Genomic DNA, 13,423 nt, shown 5'->3' on the forward strand with positions numbered 1-13,423 from the left:
GCAATCGGTAATCTCAAGATACATCCTGATTTAATCATCCTAACTGAAGACGAAAACTCCATCACTGTCGCCACAAATTGCAGTGACTACCTGACAGAAGTTATTGACAACTGTCTGACTACTCCACCTACAAGCTCTACCACAGTGATCCCATCCCAGAAGTTCAGTATAATATTCAATCCATATTCAAATCATTAGAACCATCACAGAATCATCTACCTTCGCCCCCCCCCCCCCCCCCCCCGACACACACAAACACAAACACAAAAACAAACACACACACACTTTCTACATATTTCCCAAAACTCATAAACCCAACAATCCTGTACCCCACACTGTACCTGGTTACTGTATCCAACTGAAAGAACCTCAGCTCTTGTTGACTAATACCACTAACCAACTGCTTACAGCCTAGCATATCATATTAAAAATAAGAACGTCCTTCACCAACTCTTTACCATTCCTACCCCATAACCATCTAGAGCCATACTCAACTCGGTTGATGCCACTTCCCCATACACTAACATCCCCCACATCCATTGCCTTACTGCTATTAAACACTACCTCTCCCAACATTATTCTTATTCCGAACCCAGTAGCTCATTTCTTATGTAAGTAACCAATTATATCCTCACTCATAACTACTTCTCCTTTGAGAGGAAAATATACAAACAAATCCGCAGCATGGCCATGAGCTCATAGACAGCAACTTCCTATACCAGTCTGTTTATGCATCAGCTGATGAAAAATTTTTTAGTGTCCCAAACCTGTTGTCTATTTCAGGTTCATTGATGATATCTTCATGATCTGTAGCCAGGATCAAAACACCCTATCCTCATTCTTTTGCAGCCTCATGACCTCTACCATTCATTTCACCTGGTCTTTGTCACACCAATATGCCACCTACTTGGATATTGATTTCCACCATTCTGATTGTTCCATCCATACCTCTGCCCACATCAAGCCCACTAACCATGAACAGTACAAACATTTTGACAGCCGTCATCCGTTCCACTCCAAAAAATCACTCCTGTACAGGCTGGCGACTCATGGACAGCATATCTGTTGTGATGAGAACTCCTTTGGTCAATATGCTGAAGGTATCATAAAGGGTTTCACAGTCTACAAACCATTTCCCATGCGCTATCCTCAAATACCGCTAATCCTCCTACTACTCCCAAGATTGGTTTCGTTTGTTTGGGGGAGGAGACCAGACAGCGAGGTCATCGGTCTCATCGGATTAGCAAAGGACGGGGAAGGAAGTCAGCCGCGCCCTTTCAAAGGAACCATCCTGGCATTTGCCTGGAGCGATTTAGGAAACTCACAGAAAACCTAAATCAGGATGGCCATACTACTCCCAAGAACCAGCTTCAAAAGAGCACCACCCGCTATCATTATGGACTAGAGCAACTGAACCAAATCCTTAGAAAGAGCTGTGTCTATCTCTCATCCTGCCCAGAAATGGGGGATTCCTACACATAATCCTCCCTACCCCTCCTAAACTGTTATTCCACTGCCCACCCAACCGACACAATATCTTGATTTATCCCAATGCCACCTAAATTCACAACCCCTCGTCACATGGGTCATACATATCTCTGTGGAAGGTCTAGGCGCAAGACTTGTCTCACTCACTCACCCAGGATATACTATTCCAGGCTATGGCCACTGCCAAACTGTGGCCACGGGCTGCCTCACAACCTGTGTCATCTGGATCCTTCCCCCAGCCCCTGTTTCTCTGAACTACACAGATGGGAGTTCTCCTTGCAGCACATCCTTTATTCCCATAATACTACTGGTCTCAATCTTTGCTAACACCTTGCCCTCACAACTTCTTCCCAACAGTCTCCTCTTCCTCTGTTCTGTCATCTACTCCCAACCAATCGCTCACACCACCACAGTGCACTGCACAAACCCAAAGACTCCAGTGTAAGTGTGCTGCATTCTTGACCTGGGCAACTGCTGCCTCTCCCTTCCACATTCGTATCTTGCACACCTGGTGACTTCCTCTGAACTGCCAGCTACTGTTTCCCATCCTTCCTTCATGCTCCCTGCCCCCTAAGCCGCTTGACCCAACACAAACCCTCAAAACCTTTACTCCTAAATTATTATAGGATGCCAGAAATTTCCATACCACATATTTATATATACCTCCAGGGTTTCAGAAGATGACTGTCCAAAAACCACAAGGCATACACAGAACAGACACACATCAATGGATACAGCAGCTCTCCAAGTTTGTAGCTCAAATTACAGATACTCAACTTGGGCTCCTTTGTGACACAGAAAATGTCAATAGATGTATGCAATTCACTGAAATAACCTCTCCAAAGCTTGGAAAGGTGCAACAGCAGCAGCCCATTTGCAGGTCTGCTCACTGGCTGGCCTGTCAACATGTATGAACAAATTCATTGTCACTATACAAGTGGATGATTTTCTACATGTTCTTACATGCCTGCCCCCTTGTAGTGCATTCTGGAATTACACCAGAGTGTGTATTACTAACTGAATCTTGGAGAGTTGCTCTATCCACCAATACACATCATTTTTCTGCATGTCTTGTAGTTTTCACGCATCCATCCTCTTATACCTCAGATGTACTTATGAATAACCGTTAGTCACAAACAAACTAGAATATTCCGTCATCACCAGGTGGTGCCCTGATCACTAACCCAATGACACATTTCCCCATTAAGCCACAATAGTCAGAAATGAATAGGAATTACATGTAGCAGCATTGTCTCCACACAGTGTTTTGTTTGTTCTCTTTTCCTTCTTTTCACATGGTATGATTATTACTCTTACTGTTACTCATGTGACACAATTTGTCTCACGAATGGGCTACTGTCACAGGACCTGTGACTTGCAAGACTTGTTTCATCCAATTCAAAGCCGCCCCTGAAGACACACGGTTCAAATGTCAAATTATATGCAAACACAATATTTTTATAAACTGGCAACTGCTCTCACATTTCTATTATGAGTTAATTAATGTGTACAGGTGTCAGAGTCTATCCTGCAGCACAACAGCATGGATTCAGCAGCTTCATGCAGCACTTGAATTATTTGGATATTTTCTCTACCATGTATGTACCACTCTGTCCAAAGCTTAATTTGGATTAACCTATTTTGTTTCTGCCCATATTTGAATAGGGATGCTTTGAAAAATTAACTTACCATCTCTGATTAGTATTACCACATTCTATTTGAAAATTAAGAAGGTCACTGATGCATCATTTTCTTTCATAAATAACTCAAAATTGTCATTTACAGTTTCAATGCATTTCTGCTTCCTTTGAACAATCTTCAAGCTGCAACTGATTGCAAAATCTAAAGGTACCATTGTTTGTATGTTTGTATTCAGAATGAAATTTTCACTCTACAGCGGAGTGTGCGCTGATATGAAACTTCCTGGCAGATTAAAACTGTATGCCGGACCGAGACTTGAACTCAGGACCTTTGCCTTACGCGGGCAAGTGCTCTAGCATCTGAGCTACCCAAGTATGACTCACGCTCTGTCCTCGCAGCCTTACTTCTGCCAGTACCTCGTCTCCTACCTTCCAAACTTAACAGAAGCTCTTCTGCGAACCTTGCAGAACTACCACTCCTGAAAGAAAGGATATTGCGGAGACATGGCTTAGCCACAGCCTGGGGGTTGTTTCTAGAATGAAATTTTCACTCGACAGTGGAGTGTGCGCTGATATGAAACTTCCAGGCAGATTAAAACTGTGTGCCAGACCGAGACTCGTACTCGGGACCTTTACCTTTCGCGGGCAAGTGCTCTACCAACTGAGCTACCCAAGCACGACTCACGCCCTGTCCTCACAGCCTTACTTCTGCCAGTACCTCATCTCCTATGTTTGTATTCCTTCTTTTATATAAGTAGAAAGTCCTACTTCCTCCTGCAGTAGCTGGATGCTAACTTATATCCACCCATATTCAGCACTCCTATTTCAATGGTCCAATGTTGTTCAGGAATACATATTATATCCACATGCCATTTAGGCTGCAGCTCATCTGAACAACCAGAACTTTACTGACTATATTTTTAGTCATATAATTCTTTGATGCAATAATCTTATTTCAGTCTCCTTTTTTTTTTTTATTGTCAACCATTTCAGCCTCAAAATTTTCAGTTGTCATAATTTCTTTAACACTGATAACCTGAAATCTGAGTTTATCCTAAAAAGGCACTGCCCTCATACCAGTGATCACAGAGATATTCCCACAAGGGGCAGTGCTCACTGTTACAGACTCAGCTATAAATCCAGCCAGTTTCTCCTTCCCTTTCCTAATGAGATGTAAGCCATGTTTCGTAACCCTCCGACCAATAGTATCAACAGAAACTAAACTGATGTTCAGCCCTGTAACTGACAGAAGCAATTGATTTAACTCCATGCTAACCCAACTTACAGAGTTGTTCAACTGGGACCTATCACAATGCCTCAAATCAGGAATGGAATCAACATTTGTTAAGTTCTTTGCAGAAACTATCTTTACCAGGCCACTCGAAACATTGTAACTCTGTTCCCTGTCGGTACACTGTTTGACAGTCCACACACCATTACAATTTGATCCTCTTTTTGCAAAGTTCTTCTATCACTCAGCTAAGACATATACTTCACTTTAAGAAATTTGTGACCTGGTATTTGTTTCCTAATTCTTCCTGCAACAGCCGGTACTAGGTAGTTTTAAGTTGAACAGGAATGTTTGTGCACCATTTCCCTTTTTCTGGAGGTCTAGGAATTTACTCATTGATTATACTCTCAGTGTCACTCTTGTTGTCCATTAACAAGCAGCAGTGGCTCACCAGTGAATCACTTAGACAACATAACTTTATTGATGCAGGGCAAAGGATATCTTACTATGAAGGGGGTGACTACAGCACATTGTGCTCAGGCGAGTACATTCAGCTTCAGGTATGGTATAGATATAGTGCTTTAATCACTGAGGATATATAGGATGCACTTCATTTAGAGGCATTATCTGTGAACATGGTAAATATGAGTGCAAAAATTTAGTTATTACAAAAATACAGAAGTTTAGTTTCACACTGGAATCGATTCAGGTTGTTGCATTTTGTTCAGCCTCTTGCAGTTACATCAATACAGTTCAGTTTCAAGTACTTTCTTTTTTGTACTTACTGTTTACAAGAATAACTGCTCCTGATCCTTTATCCAGGACATCTGCAACATATGCCACTGATTTAAGATTTCCAGAAGTAGAAATAGGTTTTAGGACCTCCAGATATTGCTCTCCATGTAGGACCTGTAAAGTATACAAACTTACAGTGACGTCAAGCACAGTTATCAGGACAGCATAATTTTTTATAGAAGTATTTACACATAAAATATTCAAATACAAGCAATATAAAAATTAACATTTACAAAAAGTAAGACATTGTCATGAAAGTACACAAATATATTCAAAAGCGAATATTTAGTTGTTAAAAACGAAAAGAAAACAGGAGAAATGGAAAGGCACTGAAGGAAACTAAAAAAATCATGTCAAGATACAGAGAAATTATTTAAATATTTTTCACTCTCCATTCCCCTGCATGAGGACTATGTTGCTAGTCACTACTACTTCTTCACACATATTCCCAAAGTGATTCTCTCTGCAATACTGTCTCCACACTATTACTCCTCCACCGGTAATTTTCTCCATTTTGTTTATAACACATGTTTCACTTTTCATGAGAAAAAACTTTACAATACTAATAATACGAGGATCACTCAGAGCTTCTTGAGAAAGTAATAGAAGTACCTGCTTTTTGTTAAAACTTGCTTCATAATTTTTCAAAAATAATGCCATTTCCATTCTATCCGAACCCTCTAGTAAAAGCTCCTCAAGAAGCTTTTTCATCGAGAACATTTCAGCAACTGGTGACTGCTAAGCAAACAAAATTTTGAGATGAGAAATCATGTTTGGACCATATCACAGATGTAAGAGAGATGCAGAAATCTCCACATTTAAGACATTTTAAAGACATATTTTTTTGTACATTTAGTGGGCAGGTACAACAGTACAAAATCCTGCACAGAGGTGAGTGATGAACTTTTTTTAATTCTTTTGAAAAGCTTACAGAGACTTGCTCTACCACGTCAATCTGTGGTTATGCTCACAGCTTTTACAAATGTAACTGTGGTGTGTGCCCTATCAACCATTCCAGGAAATGAAATGTGTTTCCTTTGGTAGCAATAGTTGGTGGCTACACAGATCAGCTTTTGTCTTAGACAGATTTTCTTTTATCTGCACAAAACTGCGAAAGCTGTGCCCTAGAAAGAGAATTTCAAAAAACAGCTACTCAAGAGAACAAATCCTGCAAACACACTGTCAAATAAAAAAAAGCTTCAATTTATTACCACACGAGCTCTTGTTTCTGCTCCATTGTAGTAATCAATGTACAAAAATGGACTCTATGCCCCATCTTCCAATTGCTGCATATTACTGAAATTTGCACATAAACATCATATTTTATAATTGTTACCATGTCATTCTTTTGAAAGAACAAAGTCATTTCAGAATTTCACAGGAACCCTCTTATCAGCTCTTCGTTCTCTCTCATATATATTGTCATCTCACAGAGGGATAAGTGTATTAACAGTTATGGCAAACAATTTCGAAATAATAAACAGTTCACTTACTTTTTTTCCATCTCTCTCTTTTTCATTTAACTGTCCCTTGTACATTTCAGACACTCAATTTACAAACACTAACTTTTTCAGCAAGCTGCATGCAATAATTCTAACTTGACTTGCAAGATTACTGTTCATCTGTCTCTCCTGAAACCATACAGATCGCTCCTTCTATTGACTTATCCCGTTAAGATTTGTATATTGTATACTATAACCACACTGATCAAGATAAAGATCCCCTTATTTTTGTCAACAGGTTGTTTATGTTATTCGTGTTAAGAAGAAGAGAAACTATAATAAACCGTCTAATGGAAATACAATGTATGGTCTTATTACAATGAACATATTGTTTTTCTCTTTTCTTGACAGATGACTTTTTGGATGAGATACAAAGAAATTAATTTGAAGGAACTTTGATCAAAAATGCAGTAGACTGCAAACAATGCAAAGTGTTTCCAGGCTTTCAATCAGCCAGATTTTATTCAAACCAGCTAGGAAGATGTCTTTCACTCCCTTTTTAACATTCTATTTTAAACTGCACTGGATCTGATTACACAGGTCTGCAAAAAAAATATTTTTTTAAAGTTGTTTGAAATTTGATAACTGAATTTTATGTACTTTTCAGCGCTGATTTCAAAAAATGCAATACATTTTTTTCTATCCTGTCAGGTTTCACCACAAAGAAGGGAGTATTTTTGGGTATAATACGAAAATTTAAGCAATTTATCACATTTTTTCCAACGTTATAAAAATTTTATTTTATTTATAAATCACGTTCTAAACTACATTTCCAGTACACTTTCATTTCTCTTTAAGCTCATAAGTCCTTATAGTAACACTTTTGCTTTCTGTCGAAGCTTCTTTTATTGCTTTTTTTGGCTGTGGACTTGTTGAGGATCATCTCTTTTATCATCCAGCAGCAGTCTGCTATCATGTTGATGTTCCATCTTCCTTGATATATTCTTTCCATTTCTTTGATGTCTTGGTGGAATCTTTTGCCCAGCTCTTCACTTACATCGCCAAGGTTTGCAGGGAAGTAGTCAAGATGTGAGTGGAGGAAATGAACTTTAATGCTCATGTTACAGCCCAGCTTCTTAAAGTTGTCGAGGATGTCTGTGATGATTGTCTTGTAGTTTGGATTTCTTTTGTTTCCTAGGAAACTGGTAACAACTAATTTAAAAGATGTCCATGCTGCCTTTTCTTTTGTTTCCATTGGTCCACAAAGTTGGGATCTGTCATTAGTTTCCTAATGTCTGGTCCGACAAAGATTCCTTCTTTCAGCTTTGTCTCGGATAAACCAGGAAACTATCCACAAAGATATCTGAAACACTCCCCTTCTTTTGGCAGTGCCTTAATAAATTGTTTCATCAGCTCCAGCTTAATGTGAAGTGGTGGAAGTAAAACCTTTTTGAGATCCACAAGGCTTTTCCTCTCAACATTTTTTGCCCCTACCTGTAAGGTTTTTCTCAAGGGCATTGAAAGCACTTTTAAAATACCACATAGTGTCTATTTGTAATCTGAATAGCAGAGTTTGCTTAAAACCAGTTCAAGGTTTTCGTAACATTCTTTTAAGTGAACTGAGTGTCCAACTGGTATAGAAGCATACTTATTGCCATTGTGTAGAAGTATTCCTTTAAGGCTTCTTTTTGAAGAATCAATAAAATGTCTCCACTCATCAGGAGCATATTCTATTTTGAAACGTGCCATAAGTCCAGGAACATCACTGCAAACCACCACGTCACCTTCTTGAGAGAAGAAAGATACAAACTCCTTTTCCCTCAATCAATACCAAGAAAAGGATGAATCCGGAGCCAACATATGTTTATCTTTCAATCTAGATCCTAAAACCTCTGCCGATTCTTTAGAAAGGCCTAGGTCTCTAACTAAATCGTTTAGTTCAGGTTAGGAGAATGGAATGGGATCGGTTGTGCCAGGATCGTAGCAATCTCTGTCTTCTTCACTATCACCTTGCTGAGCCAATGGCTCGTGATCATCTATATCATCCAAAGAATCTGGAGGAGAGGGTATTGATACTTCAGGTCCATGAGGAACAGGGAAAATGGCTGTTTGAATGTTAGAGTAAGAAATTTTTCAAATTGAAACCTCGTATGTTGCAAGAACAAAAATAGCAGTCATCACTATAATTTTTGGGCTCCCTCCAAACGAATGGTATTCCAAAAGATAAGGACTGCTTTTTATGTTGAAACCATTGCCTCAGTTCTTCAACACACACTGAACAAACTTTGTGTGGGGCCCAAGGCTTATCCTGATTGCCTAACTTTATACCAAAAAAGGCAAAATATACTTTTTCAACAAAATCGGAAATGTTTCTTTGTTGCTTTTTAATGGTATAGTTACCACAAATGTAGCAGAAGCAATCTGGCGAGTTTATACATCCTCTGGTAGCCATTGTCCATAAAACAACTTCACAACACAAGAAAACAGTCACTACTTTGAAGCACTAGTAACAGCAACATGTGAACAGCACAGGGTGAAGGGGTACTGTGAACTGAAGGACAATAGCTTAAGCTCACTGCTTGGTGATGGCAGGGGAAGGGGCAGCATGACAGACAAGCACTGACATGAAAATACTGCTGGTTTCTCCTAATTACTCTTTATTTTACGTATATCTAGTATAAAAACAGCTAAATAACAGTTTATGGAAATCCTAACTCACTAGAGTGCTGAAATATCAAAAAATGCTAAAACTAGAAAAGCACTTTGTTAAATAACTGTATGTGATGGAATTTTTTCACTATTTTTCCTGAAATCAGCATTGAAAATACTATACAAATCACTTAATAACATTGAAACAATTTTTATGTCACAGACGTTTGTTATTCATTCATGTCCTCATTCACATTCATTGGACGAGTCAAGTTACATATTAACAGCCAAAATCAGCCACTGCAAGTAATATCTGTAAAGTATACTAACAACCAATTGCAAGCAATGGTAATCTCCCCACACTAATAATTATGGGAATTACTTCTAAACTGTTTTGTATGAAATTAGAAGTAAAGCAGCTATTTTGAAAAAGTCACTGTTCTTGCTCTTATGCTACTGAACTGCAGTTTTTATCCGCTAGTTCATACTGAGCATTTATGTACTTTTATGATTTTGGGTGCCATTCGCAGTTGTCTACATACAGAAAAGTTAAAAACATGACAATATGAATGTTAGTATTAACCAGAATTTACTTCAAAGACTCTAAATATTCTGATGAATTACAGAAGGACACACAACATTCACTGGCAGAGAGGAACAGAGTGTGGTGCTGACCAGTCCTTGTAAGCAGTTCTAAGGGTGAAATTCTATCTCTGCAGAAGTTCAGCAGTTATTAGAGATATGTCTCTTGACTAGCGTCAATTAGCCTGGAGATCTGGGCTCATAGATAAACATATGTTCAAGAACATAAAGAAAAAAGGGCACTGTATTTGACTACACAAAAAGTATGCTTTTCCATGAAAATCAATTCCTTACTTACGAGCCACTTTTCAGACAACCTCCCTTAACTCCACTTTCATTCTACATCTTAGTGGACTAGAAGTCACTTTTGTGCCTATTAAGGAAGATTACTATTCTATGTGGTGAAAGTTTCAAGGTAGTAGCAGTGAATGCAATGATAATCAGCACAAAGTTCTACGATTATATACAGGTGAAACTGGACAACCATTAATTCTCCAGAAACACCTGTGGTTCTTCTCCATGTGAACACTCATGATGAAATGTAACTGTTTCAGATAGAAACAACTGAAATATATGGTATCTTGGATTAGTAAAGTATTCAATACACACATTTTTTATTAATAACCTCTTTTTTCAAATTGGTATTCTAGTATGGTTCTGTGGAGTTGGATACCACTTTTGGATGCTCTTCTTTGACATAATTTTTTGTAATTACACAAGTTAAAATTCTTGCAAAAATCAAGTATGAGCTATTACATTGTGTATGTAACATAAATTGGCAAAAATTGTACAAATTTTAGCTTCTTTATAAAAAAAACAGTTTGTTTCTGAATTTACTGTATATATGTAGAAAAGCATTAGAGCATTATAGAAGGGTAAAAACTATTGCATTACAATATACACGTGGACAAGTGTTAAAGCACTTTCAGGGAGTAATAGTTGTTGTATTAAACATGATGAGAGAAGAAAGACAAGAAAGAAAACATATTTTATGTCAGCAAAAAGAAAATTTAAAAAACTGTAATATAACTGATTTCAGAAAAAAAATTTCACCACAAGAAATCTGCTATAAAATTGTTTGTCTATAACAATGTTAATAACTGAATTAACAAAAAAGAGTAGGAATGTATTCATTATTAGAAACTTATGAATTTAATTACAACAGTAACCACAAGTCTCAGTTTTTGTCTGTCTTTTGGCTCACCATTTGGGACTTTGCTTGTGGAGACTGACTGGATTAATGAACTGTACATGTTCGCCTTGCACAATAAATTGAAATTGAGACTAACTTATTAAAACATAACCTGGGCCAATCATCCTGCACCAAGATGAGTATTATTCCTTTTCTTTACAGAAGCCAACTCCATCATTGACATAGGCTGTTAAGATATTGTTTTTGTACTGTTAATTTACCAAGTAAAATTATTTGTAAAATAATTAATTTTTGGATATAATTTGATGTGGTGGGAATGTGTTGCAGGCAATAATGCAGCTATAACAAATTATGGCTGCATGAAAATGCCCTAGTTTGTTATGTTGGGCTACTTACCCGACTGTAAGTTGAAAAGGAGGAGTCATCAAAAATTATTGGGTTCTGGTAAGGAATTACAATTTTTAAACCGATACACGTCATTCTTCAAGAAAACTGATTGATATAATCCATATCTAGGGCATATTCCACGAAAATAAAAGGCACTCTTTGCAAGTACTGTGTATTGCTCCCTCCTGTCACTAGGGCTGAAAATAATTCCGGAATTCCACATCATTACGTGCAGAAGCAGGTCAAGTACAAAAAAAGGCTGACTAGTTCTAACAGGAGAAACTGCCTCCCAAAGTGCCCTGTGATAAAAGTAGCAGCGGCATCGTCCCCTCATAATGTTGATTTGCTCAGTTCCATACGGCATTAAGGAGTTTAGAAATGGCCAGCCACCTGTGCAGCAGGTTCAGCTACCATGTCTGAGAGGCGAATTTATACAGAAAAGAGTTCACTTAGATGCAAGTCACTGACCACTTCCAGTAGAGGTTCGTCAGAAAGGACAGTGGTGGAGGATGACCCCATTGCATCATTAAAGTGTAATTGCCATACACAGTGGTGAGACATAGCTCTTCTAATTGGGTTGCATTCACCACCTCCAACATGAACATGACACACACACACACACACACACACACACACACAACAGCCTCCTAACTTAATACATGTACTTATCTCACAACTCTCATACTTCAGGATGGAAAGGTGCCTGCAGGTGCAGAGGATATGAAAAAACCTTTCCAATTAGGCAGCTGAACTTGCCCTTTGGGGTCTCCCATCCATTCTTGCCATGTGACTTTACTTTACTGACTTATTACATGCATTAAAACTCCTATTATTGGATGTGGTTGTGAGAGTTGTGAAATAAGGCCAGAGAGCTTCTGTATCCACAGCTTCACTGAGAGGCAAATAAATGTTCTATAGTGTAACATTATGTGAAATACTGTTGTGACGGGCAGTTGTAGAGTAGTAACCATCACTCACCCTACTGCTAACCCTGCCCCAGTAAGCACAGAGGCACCAGCCAGTTTAAAATATCTCTCCTGTAGACACGAACACCAGGGTCTTCCCTAAGCTTTTTTAGCTTCTCTGAACTCATTATGAATCCATGTTCATACCACAGCAGCATATAATCCTTTTGTCAGTGCAGTTTTCAACTCCACTTTCCAGTCTACAAGTTGGAGAACCAGTTCAGAGGGTGAGGAACTGGGAATATCTGAGAGTTTACATGGGCAGACTTTAACATGCACACATATCCAACATCTAACTTAACAAGTGACTTACAATTTACTTGGAAAAGAATCAATTTTTGACAGAATAAGATAATTGGATAGATAAAAAAATCTATTCAGATTACAATTAGGCAGGCTTTTGGCGCCAGTGGCTCCTTCTTCAGGCAGAATTACCTTAAAATTTACTTGTTTTTATTCTGTTTACCAGACATTTCTTTTTTGATTTTGTGCAGGATTCTCCTTCTTGTTTGATGGAGCATGCTTTCAGTTCTTTAATTCTGAGTGGGATTTTTAATTGAGGTACAGAAGTTTTACTGATTATTGAGATCTTTTTATACCTTTGAAAAAACAATTCTGTTCTGAACTGTCAGGTGTTCATATCACTCGATTTTAACAAATGGATCAGCAAAGAGCCACATGTAAATTATGTTGATCTTTTAAACACTGCCATGTGGATCACCACATGCTGACTTAATGTAAGCATATGTTGTCTGATCTTGATTGATAATTTTCAGTGGATTAAATTTGATAATTACCAATAAAATAACGTGCTTATTTCAAATAAAAAACTGTGCCATGTGAAAAAGTGATTTCTTTCAAGATGTCATACCTTTTTTGAAGCTAAAGAGGTACTGTTCATTTTCTGACAGCGGAAGAAGTAGGAGGAACGGACATTCATCAACGAATGTCACAAGTGTACGGTGAACACTGCACTCCCTTGCAAGGGTCAAGGCTTGGCACAAGCATTTCAGGGAAGGACGGGTGTCGTTAGCCGATGATGCACGGTCTGGAGCACCACACTGCATTACTGATGACATCGTCCAGCTGGT

At 38.3% G+C, this 13,423-nt stretch overlaps 1 protein-coding gene across 2 annotated transcripts in view; it reads right to left on the reverse strand.

Moving 5' to 3' along the window:
• Positions 1-13,423, reverse strand: part of LOC126191104 (peroxisomal multifunctional enzyme type 2) — a 119,467-nt gene that overhangs the window by 42,824 nt on the left and 63,220 nt on the right. For both annotated transcript variants that reach the window (XM_049931843.1, XM_049931842.1), the window contains one exon: positions 5,145-5,268. In XM_049931843.1, coding sequence (XP_049787800.1) covers positions 5,145-5,268 — 124 coding nt within the window. The remainder of the gene's footprint in view (positions 1-5,144; positions 5,269-13,423) is intronic.

This window comes from Schistocerca cancellata, chromosome 6 (assembly GCF_023864275.1).
Source record: "Schistocerca cancellata isolate TAMUIC-IGC-003103 chromosome 6, iqSchCanc2.1, whole genome shotgun sequence".
NCBI classification, from domain to species: Eukaryota; Metazoa; Arthropoda; class Insecta; order Orthoptera; family Acrididae; genus Schistocerca; species Schistocerca cancellata.